Source organism: Canariomyces notabilis, assembly GCF_033297395.1.
Source record: "Canariomyces notabilis strain CBS 508.74 unplaced genomic scaffold N656scaffold_18, whole genome shotgun sequence".
In the NCBI taxonomy this organism is placed as follows: domain Eukaryota; kingdom Fungi; phylum Ascomycota; class Sordariomycetes; order Sordariales; family Chaetomiaceae; genus Canariomyces; species Canariomyces notabilis.
Genome location: NW_027041840.1, coordinates 496,583 through 512,018, shown reverse-complemented (window position 1 = coordinate 512,018; position 15,436 = coordinate 496,583). Strand labels below are relative to the sequence as shown.

General features: G+C 56.3%; 4 protein-coding genes across 4 annotated transcripts; 2 read left to right on the top strand and 2 right to left on the bottom strand.

Moving 5' to 3' along the window:
- Positions 1-800: 800 nt before the first annotated feature.
- On the bottom strand, positions 801-2,934 carry N656DRAFT_713342 (uncharacterized protein; the record flags this gene model as incomplete). Its single annotated transcript, XM_064811888.1, has 4 exons — positions 801-1,721; positions 1,833-2,539; positions 2,649-2,706; positions 2,779-2,934. The coding sequence occupies 4 exons, from the start codon at positions 2,932-2,934 to the stop codon at positions 801-803; spliced, it is 1,842 nt and encodes a 613-aa protein (XP_064668343.1).
- Positions 2,935-4,656: 1,722 nt separating this feature from the next.
- N656DRAFT_202957 (uncharacterized protein) lies at positions 4,657-5,252 on the top strand. Its single transcript, XM_064808876.1, has 3 exons — positions 4,657-4,804; positions 4,876-4,951; positions 5,021-5,252. The coding sequence occupies exons 1-3, from the start codon at positions 4,759-4,761 to the stop codon at positions 5,205-5,207; spliced, it is 309 nt and encodes a 102-aa protein (XP_064668342.1). The 5' UTR covers positions 4,657-4,758; the 3' UTR covers positions 5,208-5,252.
- A 1,071-nt stretch (positions 5,253-6,323) lies between these two features.
- Positions 6,324-8,288, top strand: N656DRAFT_770057 (uncharacterized protein; the record flags this gene model as incomplete). The annotated part of the gene is made up of 1 exon (XM_064813745.1): positions 6,324-8,288. One exon carries the CDS (start codon positions 6,324-6,326, stop codon positions 8,286-8,288), a length of 1,965 nt encoding a protein of 654 aa, XP_064668341.1.
- Positions 8,289-9,396: 1,108 nt separating this feature from the next.
- Positions 9,397-11,864, bottom strand: N656DRAFT_713408 (Pkinase-domain-containing protein; the record flags this gene model as incomplete). The annotated part of the gene is made up of 3 exons (XM_064811893.1): positions 9,397-9,778; positions 9,841-11,607; positions 11,656-11,864. The coding sequence occupies 3 exons, from the start codon at positions 11,862-11,864 to the stop codon at positions 9,397-9,399; spliced, it is 2,358 nt and encodes a 785-aa protein (XP_064668340.1).
- Positions 11,865-15,436: the final 3,572 nt, after the last annotated feature.

Here is a 15,436-nt window from a genome sequence, read left to right as displayed (position 1 = left end):
CGGGAACAGGAAGAGAGAGTGAGTGTGCGCGAGAAATAGAGAGGACGAGGGAAGGAACGCAATCTGGAGCAAAACTGGTAACAGAGCTGATGGAAAGAAACAAGAACATAAACAGCCGAGAGAAGGGGACAAGATTAACACACTGAACGGGCAGCGTCAAAGGCCAAGCCACGTCACTAGCAGCGAGGCCGAATATACCCCTTTACACTCCCTCGCTATGCACGCCTTCCCCTCCCCATTCCTAACCCGGCCCTATTCCGAACCTGACCATCCCATGCACTGACTCAACCGATTCTGCCCAATTGCAAGGTCCGAAGTCGACGAGATGCGGAAACAACCCTGTGCCCCAAGGCGATCCGAGCATGTAGACATTCCAGCCACCTTTCCGCTCCTGTGCCAAAGAACAGGGCCAGTATAACATGTTGTCGGTTCCGAGAGAAAACTCCGCCCTGAGGGACCCTGTATGAATGGCATCTTTTCTTTTTGTCTTTCCAGCCCTGTAACTTTTTAACCCGCCATCCGTAGTCTTCCGCCGGCTAGCCGCCCCTGCCAAACCAGTAGTAGTAGTAGTGTGACCGGCCGCGGTATTTCCTCCCAAAGCCATTACCCGCACCTCGAAGAAACAGATCCGAAAGTCCCAGGAGTTATTGCCAAGGCCCAAATGATTTCTATCCCTCGTTTTCCCAAACTTTGTGTGAAGAAGAAAGTCGCACGCGCGAAAGAATAGATGAAGGCTCGGCAGCGTCCGAGCAGCTGGCTTTTCTGGTCACCTGGAGATTGAGGACGCCAAGGGCAACGGGCTATGCGGGCGACTTGCTCGGTGGAGCAGCACCGCCGTTCTGGCGGGCATCCTGGTTGCTGACGGACAGGCTGCCGATACCCGAGGAGAGAAATGCAAATGGGTCGTTCTCGGTCTGGGAGTAGAAGTTGTTGCCCGGACCGGCGGATGCCGGGCCGTTGCCTGCTGACTGGAAAGCGGCCTCGGCTGCGCGGCTATCAAACGGGCCGGCCGAGTGAGAACCCGGAGCAGGTCCAAAGTGTGTGTTCAGCGGAGGGTAGGGCGCTGCACCACCGCCCAGACCGGATGGGAGAGCATAGGTGCTGGGGGGGCCTCCAAAGTGCTGACCGTATCCAGCCCCGGAGCCAAAGCCACCGGCAGCCGAGGCGAACGGGCCAGGGCCGGGAGTGCCGCCCATGGAACCCTGGCCCATGCCGTACGTCGAAGGGGGGTCCATGGGAGAGGGATAGCCGGAATCGGCGACCACGGCGGCCCCCGCGCGACTGGCGCCGCAGCGGAGGCAGCAGACGTTCTTTGCAAAGTTGTGGTAACCGCAAACTTCGTTGCCACATTTCCAATCGCCAGCGCGGAACGGAACAACGCCGGAGCCGCCCATACGGCCGTGGCCACCGCCATGACCGTGATGGCCCATGTGAGGAGGCGGCGGCATCATGGGCGGTGCGTAACCGTAGCCATAGCCCATTTCGCCTGTGGGACCGGTGCCTACAGCAGGGAACGAGCATCGGAAGCAAGCGGTGCGGCGTTGGAAGTTGGAGAACCCGCAAGACGGGCAGGTCCAGTCACCGGGCCGAGGCCTGTTCTTACTGGGCGGGAAGGGCGTAAGAATCTCGGCGGCGCGATCTAGAACACGGCTTGAAGATGGAGACACTTCAATGGCCTTCTCATTCAGAGCGCGCCCATTCATGCACAGACTTTCGGCAGCCTGGGAGGAGGTGAAGTTAGTGCGTGTGCGGGATATTGCACTGGGTATGGATGTTGTGTGATATGCGGCTGGCGGGGCCCTAAGCGGGCAGGCAAGCAGACGACGACCTACCTCTTCGTGGGAAGAGAACACTGCGAAGCCAGTACCGGTAGGCTTGTGCTGTTCAGGGGTGCGTAGAGTCCAGAATGCAATTGGGCGGCCGCCAAACTGCGTGAACCAACTCTCGAGTTCCGACTGAGTAGTGTCGTGAGGCAGACCAGACATGTGAAGCACCTTGCTGCGCTCTGACAAGAAAGCGCGAACATCAGCACGGGCATCCATCGGGCGAGTGAGCACGTCAGGGTGTTCATGAGGCGGTTGCGACTTCCGTATCAGGCCGCGGAGGACGCGGGCCAGCGTCACGGCTTCCTCCATGGCACGACGAGGCGATGCCGGGGCCAGAGCCTGGAGGTGGAAGGGAAGGTTATGCTTGATGGGAGCACTGGACTGAACAGCCTCCACCTCCAACGCGGCACAGATATTCGCCAGCGACGAGGGCCCGAAGGGCAGCGACTCGGGGTGATGCTGCTGCCATCTCTGGTATTCCGTGCGGAGCTCAAAAGTGCGTGAGTGCTGGAGATAAGGGGGAAGCACAACCGACTTATCGCGGGCCTCTCGCGGAAGCTGGACGCGCAGATCCCAGGCCTCGAGCGTGACGAAGACGAAGTCGAGGTTCTGCGACGTCAAATGTTCAGAGGCAAAAGCATCGAAGCGATTGATGGCGTCTCTGAAAGTGCCGGCATTCCGAACGTGCTCCCAGGTCAACGTGGTCAAACTCGCTGGGACCAATTGGTCAGCAACAACGCCGAATATGGAATCGGGGCAAATCGGCCGTGGATGAAGAGGATCTTTAGGAAGACGGTAAGGGTAGGGGCCAGGGTTACTCACTGCAGAGAGGAGTGATCGGGGTGTTGACTGGCTTGACGAGCACGCTTTCGCGATGAAGCTACAGACGGGAGGCCGGTGAGAAACTGGACGGAGCATAGAGTTTTCAGATTCAGGGGTTGGTGCGGCCCACCTCTTCCAGACTGTTCGCGTCAAGGAGTATCCAACCAAGCTCGATCACCTCGGCCGAGTCTTTGGTCACGTAGACGCCATGCTCGTCGCAAGTAGTTGCGACGTGGATGACAACATATCGGTCGACCTTGAAGGGGGGGCTCTGTTGAGAAGCCATGGCTGCGGTCGGGCAGCTTTCGAGCTCGGGACGGGCCGAAACTCGTGAACGATCAAAAATGCGTACGACGGCCCTATTCGAGGATGCTGCCTGGCAAAACAGAGCTCAATGTCAGTCCAATGGCGCCATCGGCTGCAGTGGCCGAGTTCGGGGACAGCGCAAACCTTTTGGTTGTCGTCCAAAGGAATGGACGCAGCAGAGGGCGGGTTTTCGGGAAAATGTCGTAGCAGAGCAGCAAACGTGCTGGGTAAGGTCCACGAACTTTACCGAGTCCACTCACAATCTAGCAGTGGCTCGTTCCAGGTTACTCCGTACTGCTAACCAGACAGGCGAAGGCAATTGCGGAGCTGAGCACGGTCCGAGTGCTAGCTTCGTAACCTCCTGTAACCTGGGCTGTCAGGCTGCCTCTGGCAGCTAACAGTACGTACTCCGTGGCTTGAGATTCAACGATGCAACAATCCTCGTTGGTGAAGCAGACACACGGCTGACGATGCGCGCGTCTCCTTCCTGAGGATTTTGATTGTCTCTCGCAACCCTCCCACGGACTTTGGGAGAGGAGGTGGGGGGAGAAAGGGAGCGAGGACAAGCGGAAAGGCGGAAAGGGGGGAAAGGATAGGTAGGTGAGGAGGAGACCGGCGACACGGTAAGGGGTTCAGTTACAGTAGTTAGTTGTCAAAGCGATGCGGAAAAAAAATCAGGTCAGGTTGGAAGGAGATGAACGCCGATAGTTGGTCCCAGGCTGGCAATTTGGTATTTCGTCCATCCCAGCAATAGAGACGAGACGGCCAGATTTCATCTACCCATTGGAATAGTGTCACAAAAAATCTCAACATCAGCCTGCAGCCCCGTGAAATCACTGGATCTGTCCCATCGTTGCCGGTTGTCACTTTCCTGCCTTTATGTATAACGTTATGTATATATTTATGTCTTGTCCAGATATCAATCCTCTCGGGTTAGCGCCGCCCGCCGCGCCTGTTCGTGCAATGCAGCAAGTTAGCTTGGCAGGTGCGCTTTTGGACCCCGGCGAACGTTGACCATCATTCGTGGTTAAGCGATCCAGCATGCCCCAACCTCATTGGCTAGAGAACTAACCCAGTAAACCCACCAAGGGGCTGGGTTAGGGTTATGCAGAGACAAATCTCCACAATCAATCAAGCTGACTTCAAAGCCTCAATCAGACCCAGAAATCTCAGGTTGTCTACGACGACCTCCTTATAGTATGGCAATTGGCCTTACCAACTCGCCCGTTACTAGAGCGCCCATACCTATGCTAGTTGACGACGACTGCGAAAGACGACTGGACAGCGACTGAGATGGCGACTACGACGTTATTAACCGCGACGACGACTGCAACGGCGCCAGAGACCCGTGCCTAAATACTCGGTAGCATACAATCACTTGCCTGCGGAGTAATTCTCTTTGCCAAAACAGCACTGAAAAATCTCCTACAGCAAAAGATGATTACACATGCGGGAAAGCCGAAGAGTGCTCTCTTGTCTCGCCGTCGTCCCGCGTTTTCCCAGCGACAGTAGTGGCATGGCCATGGAGTGACCACTGGCCAGTGACAGCGCACTGCTGGCAACGCACAACGTCTCGGTGGCCCGTGCAAACCGACGTCATAGCCCTTGGTAGAGCAGGTACTGTAGAAGAGTTGACCACATCCGATCTTCCCAAAATGTCGTGCAGAAAGGGAGTGCGGATGCAAGATAATCTGTGAACGCTTTATCCTCAGCCCATCAATGACACAGTGACTTCAATCATAGCAATCTCAACACTAGGTCCACTTCCACATTTCGAGAGAGACCAACAGCGCCAAACCGCAAGATGGATGGCGTTGCAGGCGTTTTGGTGCTGCTCCTCTGCATCATCTGTAGGTGGCAAACGAAGCATCACCAGATCGAAGCTGGGTTCAAATCTCGCTAACATGATATCGGCCAACAGTCCCCCCTCTGGGCGTCGGTCTCATGGCCGGCTGTGGTGCGGACTTACTGATCAACCTCTTCCTCACCATCTGGCTGTAGGTTCTACCCTTCGCTCGTCCGGCAATGTTATACGGGAGTGATTGACTCGCTGACCAAACCCCCAGCTGGTTCCCTGGCGTAATCCATGCTCTCTACCTCCTCTGGGTATACTTCGACCGGCGAGAAAAGTACAAGATCGGCAACCGCCCAATCGAGCGAGCACCCTTTGTCTACAGTGAGAAAGTCCAGACCGGGGGAATGGGGGGTTATGGCACCGTCATCAGGCCTACAGGCCAGTATACGGCTCTATAGAGTGTAGTCTAAGTCAGAAAGACTGAGGACGTGACACGTTTTTCTGCTTTCCCATGGGTGATTTTTGGTCAAGTAAAATGTCCGTTCCATCACAGCATTTGGACAGACGTCTTTGTCGATGATGAACTCGAGGACTTATGGATCTGAAACTGTACGATGATGGCGGGAATCAACGGGACATTAATAAAGAGAAAAGAGAATTTAAGGATAATGTACGGACGTATGGACAACACAGAAGTGCCTAGCGATACATGAGTATTTGGATGGCTACCGTTTCTGGCCGAACGCCCCTTATACCTGATGAATGGATGTAGGTACCTTACCTTATGTGGAAATGGAAACGCTTGCAGTGGATGATGTGGGGCTAGGTCACAGAAGCTATCCATAGGCTCGATATGGAGGTAACCCCGCCTTGATGCACCAGGCCTGCAAGACGTCTGGACAGACAGCCTTTGAACAGCAGCCACGACTGCCTGCAGAACGCAAGCTGCTGCCGTCCAATGGCGGCAGATCTTCTCAGCCAGTGAGCTTTGGTGGTCTTGAGCCAACCTGAAAGAAAACCGCAAAAACAGAGCAGAGATTGGGCGACTACTGATTTCCATATCTGCACCGTACTGGCCAGACCCGATCGACCAAATCAATCAAGTCGAGCAATCGAGGGGAAGATCCAACGCAAACGTAGGAGAGACGCAGGAAACGCAGGAAACGCAGGGAGAAGGCAGACACGAGGCAAAGAACGCAACGGCGGGAAAAGAAAACCCATAAGCAGACGCCCACGTCGACTTGCAATCTCTCACACAGCTCAAGACAGGCAGTGGGGGAACTGTCATGTTCGTCCATGGCTTGTCGTTCTCGTGCCGACGTCCGAATCCGCGACCACGTCGCCATCGCCCATTGACCCGTTGACGCTTACAAACGCTTACACCCTGTCTATCCGAGTTCCTGCGTATCGTCGCCGTTGCCCGAACCGCTACCTGGCTGCTTGTTCCTGTCGCTCTGTTGCTGTTGCTGCTGCTGCTGCTGCTGCTCTTGCCTGCCTGCCACGACTGCCCGCGTGCATGGTGCGACCCCGACCCGTGCTGCTCGTCTAAGCTTGCATCGAGCTCGCTGAACTGCATGTATTTGTACAAGAAGCCACACGCCCCTCGCCCCATGGGTTCCGGAGATGCGAAAGCAGATTCTACCGGCACTGCCAGCACAGAGCAGGCCTCTACCTCTCATACTCCAGGAGAAGCGGATTGCCCACCATCTTCAGGCCCCCGTTCCTTCTCTTCTTCTTCCAAACCTCCGTCTCCCACGACGGGGCCGCCCCCCGACAGCTCTACCAAAACAAGGCGGACGTTTCTCCCCATTTCCTTCCCGTCTGTCTTCTTCCAGCGCAGCAACGCCCCCTCCGCTTCTGTTGCCCCGTCAACTGCTGAGGGCAAGCCCGTCCCGCTCGCCGATGCCACGGCCGCCCATCGCACGTCTGCATTGCAGAAGCTGAACAGCACGTACCCCTCGGTAGTCCGCCGACACCAGTACGCCGAGAGCACTGGCGCCCAGAGCAGCACCTACTCGCAGCCCGTGCTTGTGCGCACTTACAGTGGCCCTTCGCCTTCCCAGGGATCCCGCACCACTCGGCAGTCGAGCAGACCGCGGGGCTCTTCCAGGCGTGTTCCCCTTCCCCCATCTTCGACGACCGGGGCCGTTGGTTTCTCGAGACAGCCCATCCAGCCCGCCCTCAGCGACATTGGCGTCAGCACCAGCAGTAATACTAACCAAAACACCAACGAGGACAATGGCATCAATGCCTACAGAGTGAGCATGCCACGCTCCCTCAAGTCCAAAAAGGGCAGCAGCAGCGGTACCAGCAGCAAGCTGCCTCTGCCCCTACCCCTGCCCCTGCCATGGCCCTGGCAATCGGCATCTTCGCGCCCGGATTCAGACGAGGCTAAGCTACCTCCGGTAGAGGCGTTCACGTTTAAGAGCTTCATGGCTGATATGCAGGCTCGAGGAGGCGACAATGACATTGGAGCGGATCTCGATCGCATCGCCGAGATTTGTGCTCGCTCGAGATACTCCCTGAGTAACCAGTACGAAGTCCACGTGGCGCCGCATGGCTCTGGCGCGTCGTTCGTGTCAGGCGTAGCATCATCAACCGTCCCAATACACCGCGGGAAAAAGGGCCGCAGCCATGTTCAGAGCCAGGGGCCGACGCTGCAGGCCATAAGGTCCGATGATGAGAATTCAACCCGGTCTCACCCCAGAAGACGGAATGGGGCCCGCCGAAGAAGCGTCGCCTACGGTACATTGGAGACCATCATGTCCTCGAGCCGGTCCTCCGAAGAGGACAAGTCCAAGAAAAAGTCAGCCGCCGAGCTGGCCGGCGAAGTCCGGGGAAGGGCGGCGCGGAAGGCATGGGATCAGCAACCGGCGGGGTCGGGATCGGGATCGGGATCTGGACCAGGCTCGGTATCGGCAGCCGTCTCGACCGGAAACGGCAGTGGCAGCCAAGACGCCGACATGCGAGAGCCAGCATCATCTACCACCACAGCCGCCGCGTCTAGCAGCAGCAACAACAACAAGAACAGGCTAGCTCGAAAGAAGTCGGCCTCGTTCGCCTCAGCCATCATGGACAGCGGCCGCAACGGCTCATCCAGCACCTCCCAATCCCACACGAAGAATCCACCTTCGGCCCTGCTCAGCGAACCCGCCATGCCCCAGACCTCGAACAGCTCCTTTGGCGTGAGGACCGCCCCGGCCGTCGCCTCTCCGGAGGATGGCGGAGAACCCAATGCCGATTCCGTCCGAGGCAGCAACAATGACCCGTCAGGTTCCTCCTCCCCACCCCGAGCAGCAGCAGCAGCATGTCACGGACGACACGCGCCGCACCTCACTACCCCCAGCCTGCGCCACCAACAACACCACCGCAATCTGCCTGGCTCGTCGTCCTCGTCGTCTTGGACCGCCTGGATGCCCTGGCGCGGGGCGGGCCAGACACCGCAGGCGCTCGAAGGCGCCGAGGGCAGCTTGAGACAGCTGCTTCGGCATCAGGAGATGCAGCAGGGTGGCCTTTCGGTTGGGGATGGCCAGGGGTAGAACCAAGGTTTTGTTTCCTGGTATTATTTATGAACGTCCTACATTGGTTTAGGCTTTACACTAGACTGGTTGGATGTAGATTTGTGATGGTGATACTACTTGGATAGGGATGGGCGGGTTGGCAGATTGCACGCTACGAGTTACCTTTCTGATGTGAACAGCCAAAAGAAAAGCAAAAAGGGGTGCGTGGTAGAGGGGGGGTTTGATCGGATGCATGCCCGGTCGGGTGGAGGAGTCGGGTCTGGGACTGTGTTGGACTAAAACGGATGGGAATGGTGACGGGAAGGGGGGTGTGAATGGAATTACATGAGGTGTGATGACATGACATGACATGATATGGGGATGGAATGAAATGAAATGAATGGGACAGACTGCCGGGCAGGTACCTGGCTCCCATTGCTTGAGGGGGTGTCTTACTATGCTTTTCTGGGAAAGATGAAAAGCTTACATACAGGCAATGCTAGGCCGGTTGTTTCGGACGGACCAAAGCCGCATCGTCATCCACGGATAGGTTTGGTGAAGTATACATATAGGTGCTGGTATATACCGGGCGTGGATCAACTGGTGGGGATAGATAGCGGCAGCTTGGCTATAGGTAGGTATCCAATGTTGAATAGGTTTGAGTTGCATCTGACAAGAGTTGTGTAGTAAGGTAGGTAACGGGGTGCGTGATAGTATGGATATCAAAGAACATGATAACCGGTAGGTGATATATACCTTGGGCCATACCTACTTCTACTCCTGAGACTCCTTCACATACCACCGCCACCGTGGTTCGACACAGAGACCAGGTTCTGCACATTTCAAGTCTCATTATTTCAACATTGCTGCGTCACGGCATTGCTGTCTCATCTTTCCTAGCCACAAAGAGAGCGACCTAGAGTGTCAATCGGAACCGTGCTATGCTAGTACTAACCCTCCCCTTTGGAGGGCCCGCTGTCATCGTACATGCCAATAGGTACAATACAATACCCGAACGGATGTGGACCATCATCCGCGGTACAGTTGTGGCGGGAATCGTACATAACCGCTTTGCACATTGTCTGCTTCTTGTCGCAGCTGGCTAGTCCATGATTGTTGGAGATACCCTTATTCCCCACCACCTTCCCTACCCATTTCCTGCACCCTTCAACTCGGGAGGCCCTGGATTGGGATTTCTTCCGTCACTCTCCTCAAAGTTCTTTGACGACTGCCCGGGTGAAACTGGCACCATCCTCCCAGAGACCGAGTCAAGGTCCCGACAAGCTTGGCCTGCCTTCTCGAACCTGCCATTGCTATCAATATGCGGCCGCTTGGCCTCTCGTGGAGCATCGCCGCCGTCATTTGGTCGTTTTCGGTCTCTATCACGGTTGCCACTGTGCTCCGGCACTTCCTCGTTTGAGACTGATTGAGACTGGGCGGCGCGAGCACGCTCCTTTTCCTTCTTCTCCTTTTCCCGACGGAGGGCTTTCGATTCGAGTTCGTGCCACTCGCCATCAATGTCCTTGAGCCTGTAACCGGACTGGTCAGCAATCAAAAATGAATGTGTGTTGAAAAAAGTCTATGAACTTACTCAATAGCTTGACGCGGAGCCGGCTCCTCCGTGGTAAAGTACGGGTGCTGCAGAACCTCGGCTGCGGTCGGGCGCTTGTCAGGATCGTAATGGAACATGGAGGTGAGCAAGTCAAAAGCGGCAGGCGTCAAAAGCTCTTTGTACTTCTCCTCAAAGGTACTGGGTTTCCGGTACTTGGGACGTAGCAGCACGAACCAAGGCATGTCGACAAGACCAGGCCAGTCCTTCCGGTTAGGTGTTCCGAGCACGGCGTGAATCTTTTGCAGTTGGCTAATCTCGCCCCCATCCCCGGGGAAGATGGCGCGTTTGGTGAATATCTCCATCAAGACACAGGCGGCACTCCATATGTCGACAGCTGGCCCGTATTGCGTCTCGCCGAGTAGCAGCTCAGGCGAGCGATACCAGATGGTGATGACGCGGTTAGTGTAGTCCAGCCGACGATGTTTCGCGTAGAAGCGGGCCAATCCAAAGTCAGCCAGCTTGAGGACGCCCTCATTGCTAACCAAGATGTTGGCAGCCTTGATATCCCGGTGTAGGACGCCCCTCGTGTGTAGATAGTCGAGGCCTTCGAAGAGTTGTTGGGCCAAGTGCTTCTTGTGCGCCGGTTCCAAAGTATAAGTAGGATGGTTGAGGAGGCCTGTCAAATCGTGTGACAGGTACTCAAAGACCATAAAGCACTCGTTCATCTCGACCATGACCTCCTGCAGTTTGACAACATTCTTGTGACTGAGCGAGCTGAGCAGCTTGATCTCTCGCACTGCAGTCACGGGGAAACCGTCCCTCTCGCCTTCCATTCGGATCCTCTTCAAAGCAACCAGCTTTTTGGTGTATACATTCTGCCCCTTGAAGACCTTGCCGTACGTACCTGAGCCCACGACTGACTCCTTACCGGGCTTCCGGAAGAAAACCGATTTGGAACTGGCCAACTCGGGAGGGAGTGTAGGCTTTTCTTTTAGGCGCTTCACAATCTTTTTCACCTTCCGAGTCTTAGGTGTCCTGTCGAGCCGCCTGGTCGGTTCAGGGGGTCTCCGATCGCTTGGACCGCTGGGGCGGGCCCGTGCCGATGCTGGCTCGGTCGGAACGTTTTTCGGAAACCCATCTCGGTCTCGCTCGAGTCTTGTCGGAGGGGCCTTCTGGGCTGGTTTTGAAGGGGTTTCCCGTGATGCTGGGGCTGCATTGAATTTGGATGATATTTCAGGTCTTGGTGCCGTGACTGCCGGCTTCGACGCGTTCTTCATGCTGAAGCTGAATTTGTTAGGGTTCTGCGACTGCGGCCCAGTCGGGGGGGCCCGACTAGGAGGCGGCATCTGCTCTTCATTTGATTTGTCGTCTTTGCTTGTATCCTCAACCTGCAAATCCTTCGACGGCCTGAACGGATTCTCGCCGTCCTCCATGCGGACGTCATCAGGCACGGGCACGGGCACGGGCGCCGGCTCAGCATGACCGCTCGGAGACTTGTAAGCAGTTCCACGAGTCGGATCTGCATCATCACTTTGCGTAAACTGGCTTCGGCCGCTGTTACCCTGTGGGCTCCATTGGGTGCTTTTGAAACCACCTCGGGGACCCCCGCGAGCGGGAGAGAATTGGCTGCCGCGAAACGCCCCCGATCCGCCCCTGTGGCTCCCGCGGAAAGGTCCCGGGTTGTATTGGGATGAGGGACCATTAGGGGGATAAGGAGGAGAGTGTGCTTGGCTAGGGTGGTGATAATGCCCTTGCGGGCCTGTTGGCGGCCCATAATTGCTGTGGGGATAAGGAGGGGGATATTGGCTGCTGAATTGTGAGCTCCAGACATCCGATAGAGATGAATGAACTAACCTTTGAGGTGAAAATGATGGTTGGGCATTCCAACCGCGTCCATTGCCGCCATATGGCGATTGGGCAGATGGTGAGCCGTGAAATGAGGACGCAGGAGTCCCGTGCCCGGAAGCCTGACCGTATCCGCGCGCATCGTATTGTCCTTTAGAGGGATAGCCAGACTGCATTTGGGGATTGAAGCCCCCGCGGTAACTGCCTCTAGCCGCCATATTTACCTGAACACTGTTGGCGCCAGAAACAGGGCCAGATCTCCTAGAAGACTGGAGCTCGTCACGAGCTCTGGCTTTCTGCCTGGACTCCGGATCTCGGCGTGCCCGTGGAGAGGTGGGTGAGAACGGTCGTAGCGGCACTCGGACAGAGCTTGGATCAGGGGAAGTTGGCGGCCGGTTATCCCTCGCTGTATCGTTCGGAGGATTGCGGGGACGCGACCTCGACCGACGTTGAGTCCTGGCCCGTGCAGACCGGTACCGGCTACTGGGCGACCTGCCCCGGTGACGCTCGTCACCCTCGTGCTGAGTGGCAATACTATTGTGGCCACGAGGGGATCGAGACCGGTGTCGGCGATGAGGATCCGAAGATCTAGAGCTGCCAGGCCGTCGAGGGCCCTTAGTAGAACGCCGGTCACACGAGTCAGGGGAGCGAAAGCGGCGTTTGTTAGGAGAGCGGCTACGGCGACCTTTGGGCTGTTGAGGTTTCGACGATACAATTTTCTCTAGCTTCTCTGGGAAGAGATCTGGCCGGTCGTTTCTCGGCTGCTCAGTGGCAAAGGATGGGCTAGGACGGCGCTGGCGCTTGCCTGCGTTTGGAGACGGTGACACTCTGCGGTGGGAATGAGGACGTGAACACTCGTGAGGATCCTTCTTAGGCTTCGCGGAGGGAGATATCGGATCGCTGCGTTCTGGGGGGAAGGAAGGATCGTAGCGGGGAGCAGGATCCCGAGGACGCCCTCGACGACCAGATGGTGGAGGATCCGAAGTTTCCAGCGGACGGTTGGCGTGGTAGTTGGGACTGCGGATCCGCTCGCGTCGGTGATGGTGGGAAGCTGGATGCGATGATTCTACCGGCCGACCGCGGTGAGGAACACGACGGGGAGGAGGTGGAGGAGGCGGCGGCGGCGGAGGACGAGCTCTGGAGTGATGACGCTTCCGGGCTCGCTCTCGGGCAGAATCGAAAGACGTGTTCACGGAAACAGCGGGCAGCGACACAGATCTAGGTGAAGTAGTCATGCCGAGGTCATTCCCGTCCCAACGGCGGCTTTGGGGTTCTCGGGTGTCGCGGCTGCCATTTGGCGATGCAGCATTGTCTCGGTGCTGATAAAGTGCGAAGGAGTCGTCCATCGCGGCACAGGATTCGACAACTGAGTTTTAGTGGCCAGGGCGCGGCGGGTCGCCTTGCCGAGGGACAGGGGTCAGCCGCTATTCCACGCCGGCGTCAGCCTGGACAGCAGCACCCGGCCCTACTAGAGCCCAGGCCCGGATTGCACTGTGAACAGTGCAGAGATTACCTAAAGTACGGCAGCTGTAGAGGAAGACCGTTGGTCGTTTAGCTAGGTTCGCAGCCGCTGCTTTTACTCATCTGGAAAGTTGAATCCGTTAACCTCAGCGGATGCTGTGTAGAACCTTGCCCCGGAACCTGGAAGTCCAAGAAACGCGCCGATGCGGGCAAGAGTTGAGTTCGGGATAGAAAAAGTGCGTCGCACATGCAACAACGAATAGGGCCCCACGCACGTTTTCGGTTCCCTCTTGTCGCCAGGTTGCTTGGTGTTATTGTTGACTTTTTCCGGAGAGGTGATGCGCAAGGCCCTACCCAACCGGCGGCGATACCAAGTTAGAGGTGCCCGAGTGTCCACGGGTCCTGCGAGAAGATCGAGGTCCGAGAACACCCCACCCCGCTGCTGTCGCCCAAGCTCCTCCAAACTGCCAGACCCAGAGCCTGCTTCTAGCTTGCCTTCCTGGTTTGATGCAGTAATCTTCCTGAGCATGAATGCGTTCCGGCAAAGTCCAAAAGTCGTTCCGTCGATAGATTCTGGGGTACCGCAGGTAGGAGGACTCGCCACCCAGTCGTTCCATTGAGCCAGCGTAACGGAGCGGCGAGCGCTTTGCCCCGTGCTTGCTTGGTCGCCGAACCGTCTCGGGCTGGCTTTCGAGGGCCACAAAGAAATGGGATCCCGCTCCACGAGCCTCATCCACCAGAGTAGGTCTCAAGCCCACCCTTCAATATCCGGCTTTGCAAACCAAAGCATGAAATGCCAGGTTTGCGGACACTTGATCACCAAGCAGAGACCACTATATACGGCACGATACGCTTACGAGTGCAACCCAACCCATCTCCGAGCCCATACTGATCCAAGAAGAGTAAGCAGCAGTCGCTTTGCACGATGTTGGCAGGCTCTCCCAAACTGTTAGTGGCCGGATTGATCCTCCCCTTCCATCCGGCCACGGTCCTTCATAGGGCAGCTGCTTGTGGGAGAGCGACCAGTTGGCGACATCATCAGTTGCCAATGCTCGCTTGCTTGACTGACCCAAAGCTTCTTGAGCCCCGATATGTTTTGGGCCAGCCCAGAACCGAGAATGATAAACTCGGAGCAAGTCTGGTAATCTGGCTTCATAATGCGCCAGTTTAGACAGCAGAAACCGCCTGAAGACAAAGGTAGCCTCCTTCGCGCCAGCAACAACGGTAATCGCAGACCATTTGTGCGGCGAGACAAGTAGCGACGGACGAGGCGATACGCTCGCAAGTTCCAATGTGTGCCGTTGATTTTAGCGCTGTGTCCACCCTAGCGTCGTTTCCTAACGCTATTTCAAGTTGGATCGTGTTCCTTTCGAGGAAGATATCCCCATCGCAACTATCGACTATGTGTGCGTAGCAGGGGTTGCCGATATGTATATTGAGGGAATGCTGACAGTGTTGTTCAGCGGAAGCCAGGGCTGCGTTACCCTACCCAGTTTCATCCGTCATCAGGAAGGAACTTGTGACCGTCTAGCCCGAATGTTTTCGTGGGCGGTCAAGGAGGTTTTGCTGCTAGCCAGCACACTTCGGACAGAGCGATCGAATCCCGGCATTCTGTGTAGCGGATCGTGGTCGTCAGGATCCGGCCAGGAAAACGAATACAGTCGGGCCTAGAGGGCGTGAATCGGTTTCGCTAGTGCTTGATCGATCCATCATAATGCACATGACAATCAGGTCCAGGCTGAGTTTACCGCTCCAAATATGGCCGAATGATGAACGTTGGCACTGCGGAGAGGGAAGAAAGGCGAAGGAACTGGATTGTGGAGTTGGAGATCCGACCGAGTCACCGAGATTATGGTTTGGGTTGTCTAATAAGCACAGGCCAGCCTGGGCATCTCGTGAGTCGTGACTGGGGTTGTAGCAGTGGCTCGAGCGTCCTCCTACAGTAAAAAACTCTCGACTTTACCTTGTATTTTAGCCTCGACGTCGAATTTTTGAATGTTTCCTCGTCAGTCCGCAAGCGTTACAAGCCATCTTACAGCTAGGTAGTTACTTTCACGTGAGTTCTTTAGATGATTTATTTGCTCTAATTTCAGGAGACCTGATGCGGGATGCGGAGAGTACTAAGCATACGAGCGGAGTTGGCTCGCTGACGCTCGCCCGTGGATTTTTCAAGCCAACCACAGCCCAATATAGTATCTTCCTACTATGTAACTGGAAAACCATACTCTTTTCCCACCACTACTACAAATAGCCGATTTTACAGTAACCTTACCATTCAGAATATTCAACGCTTACCATTCAGGATATCCAACACTTACCGTTCGGGATA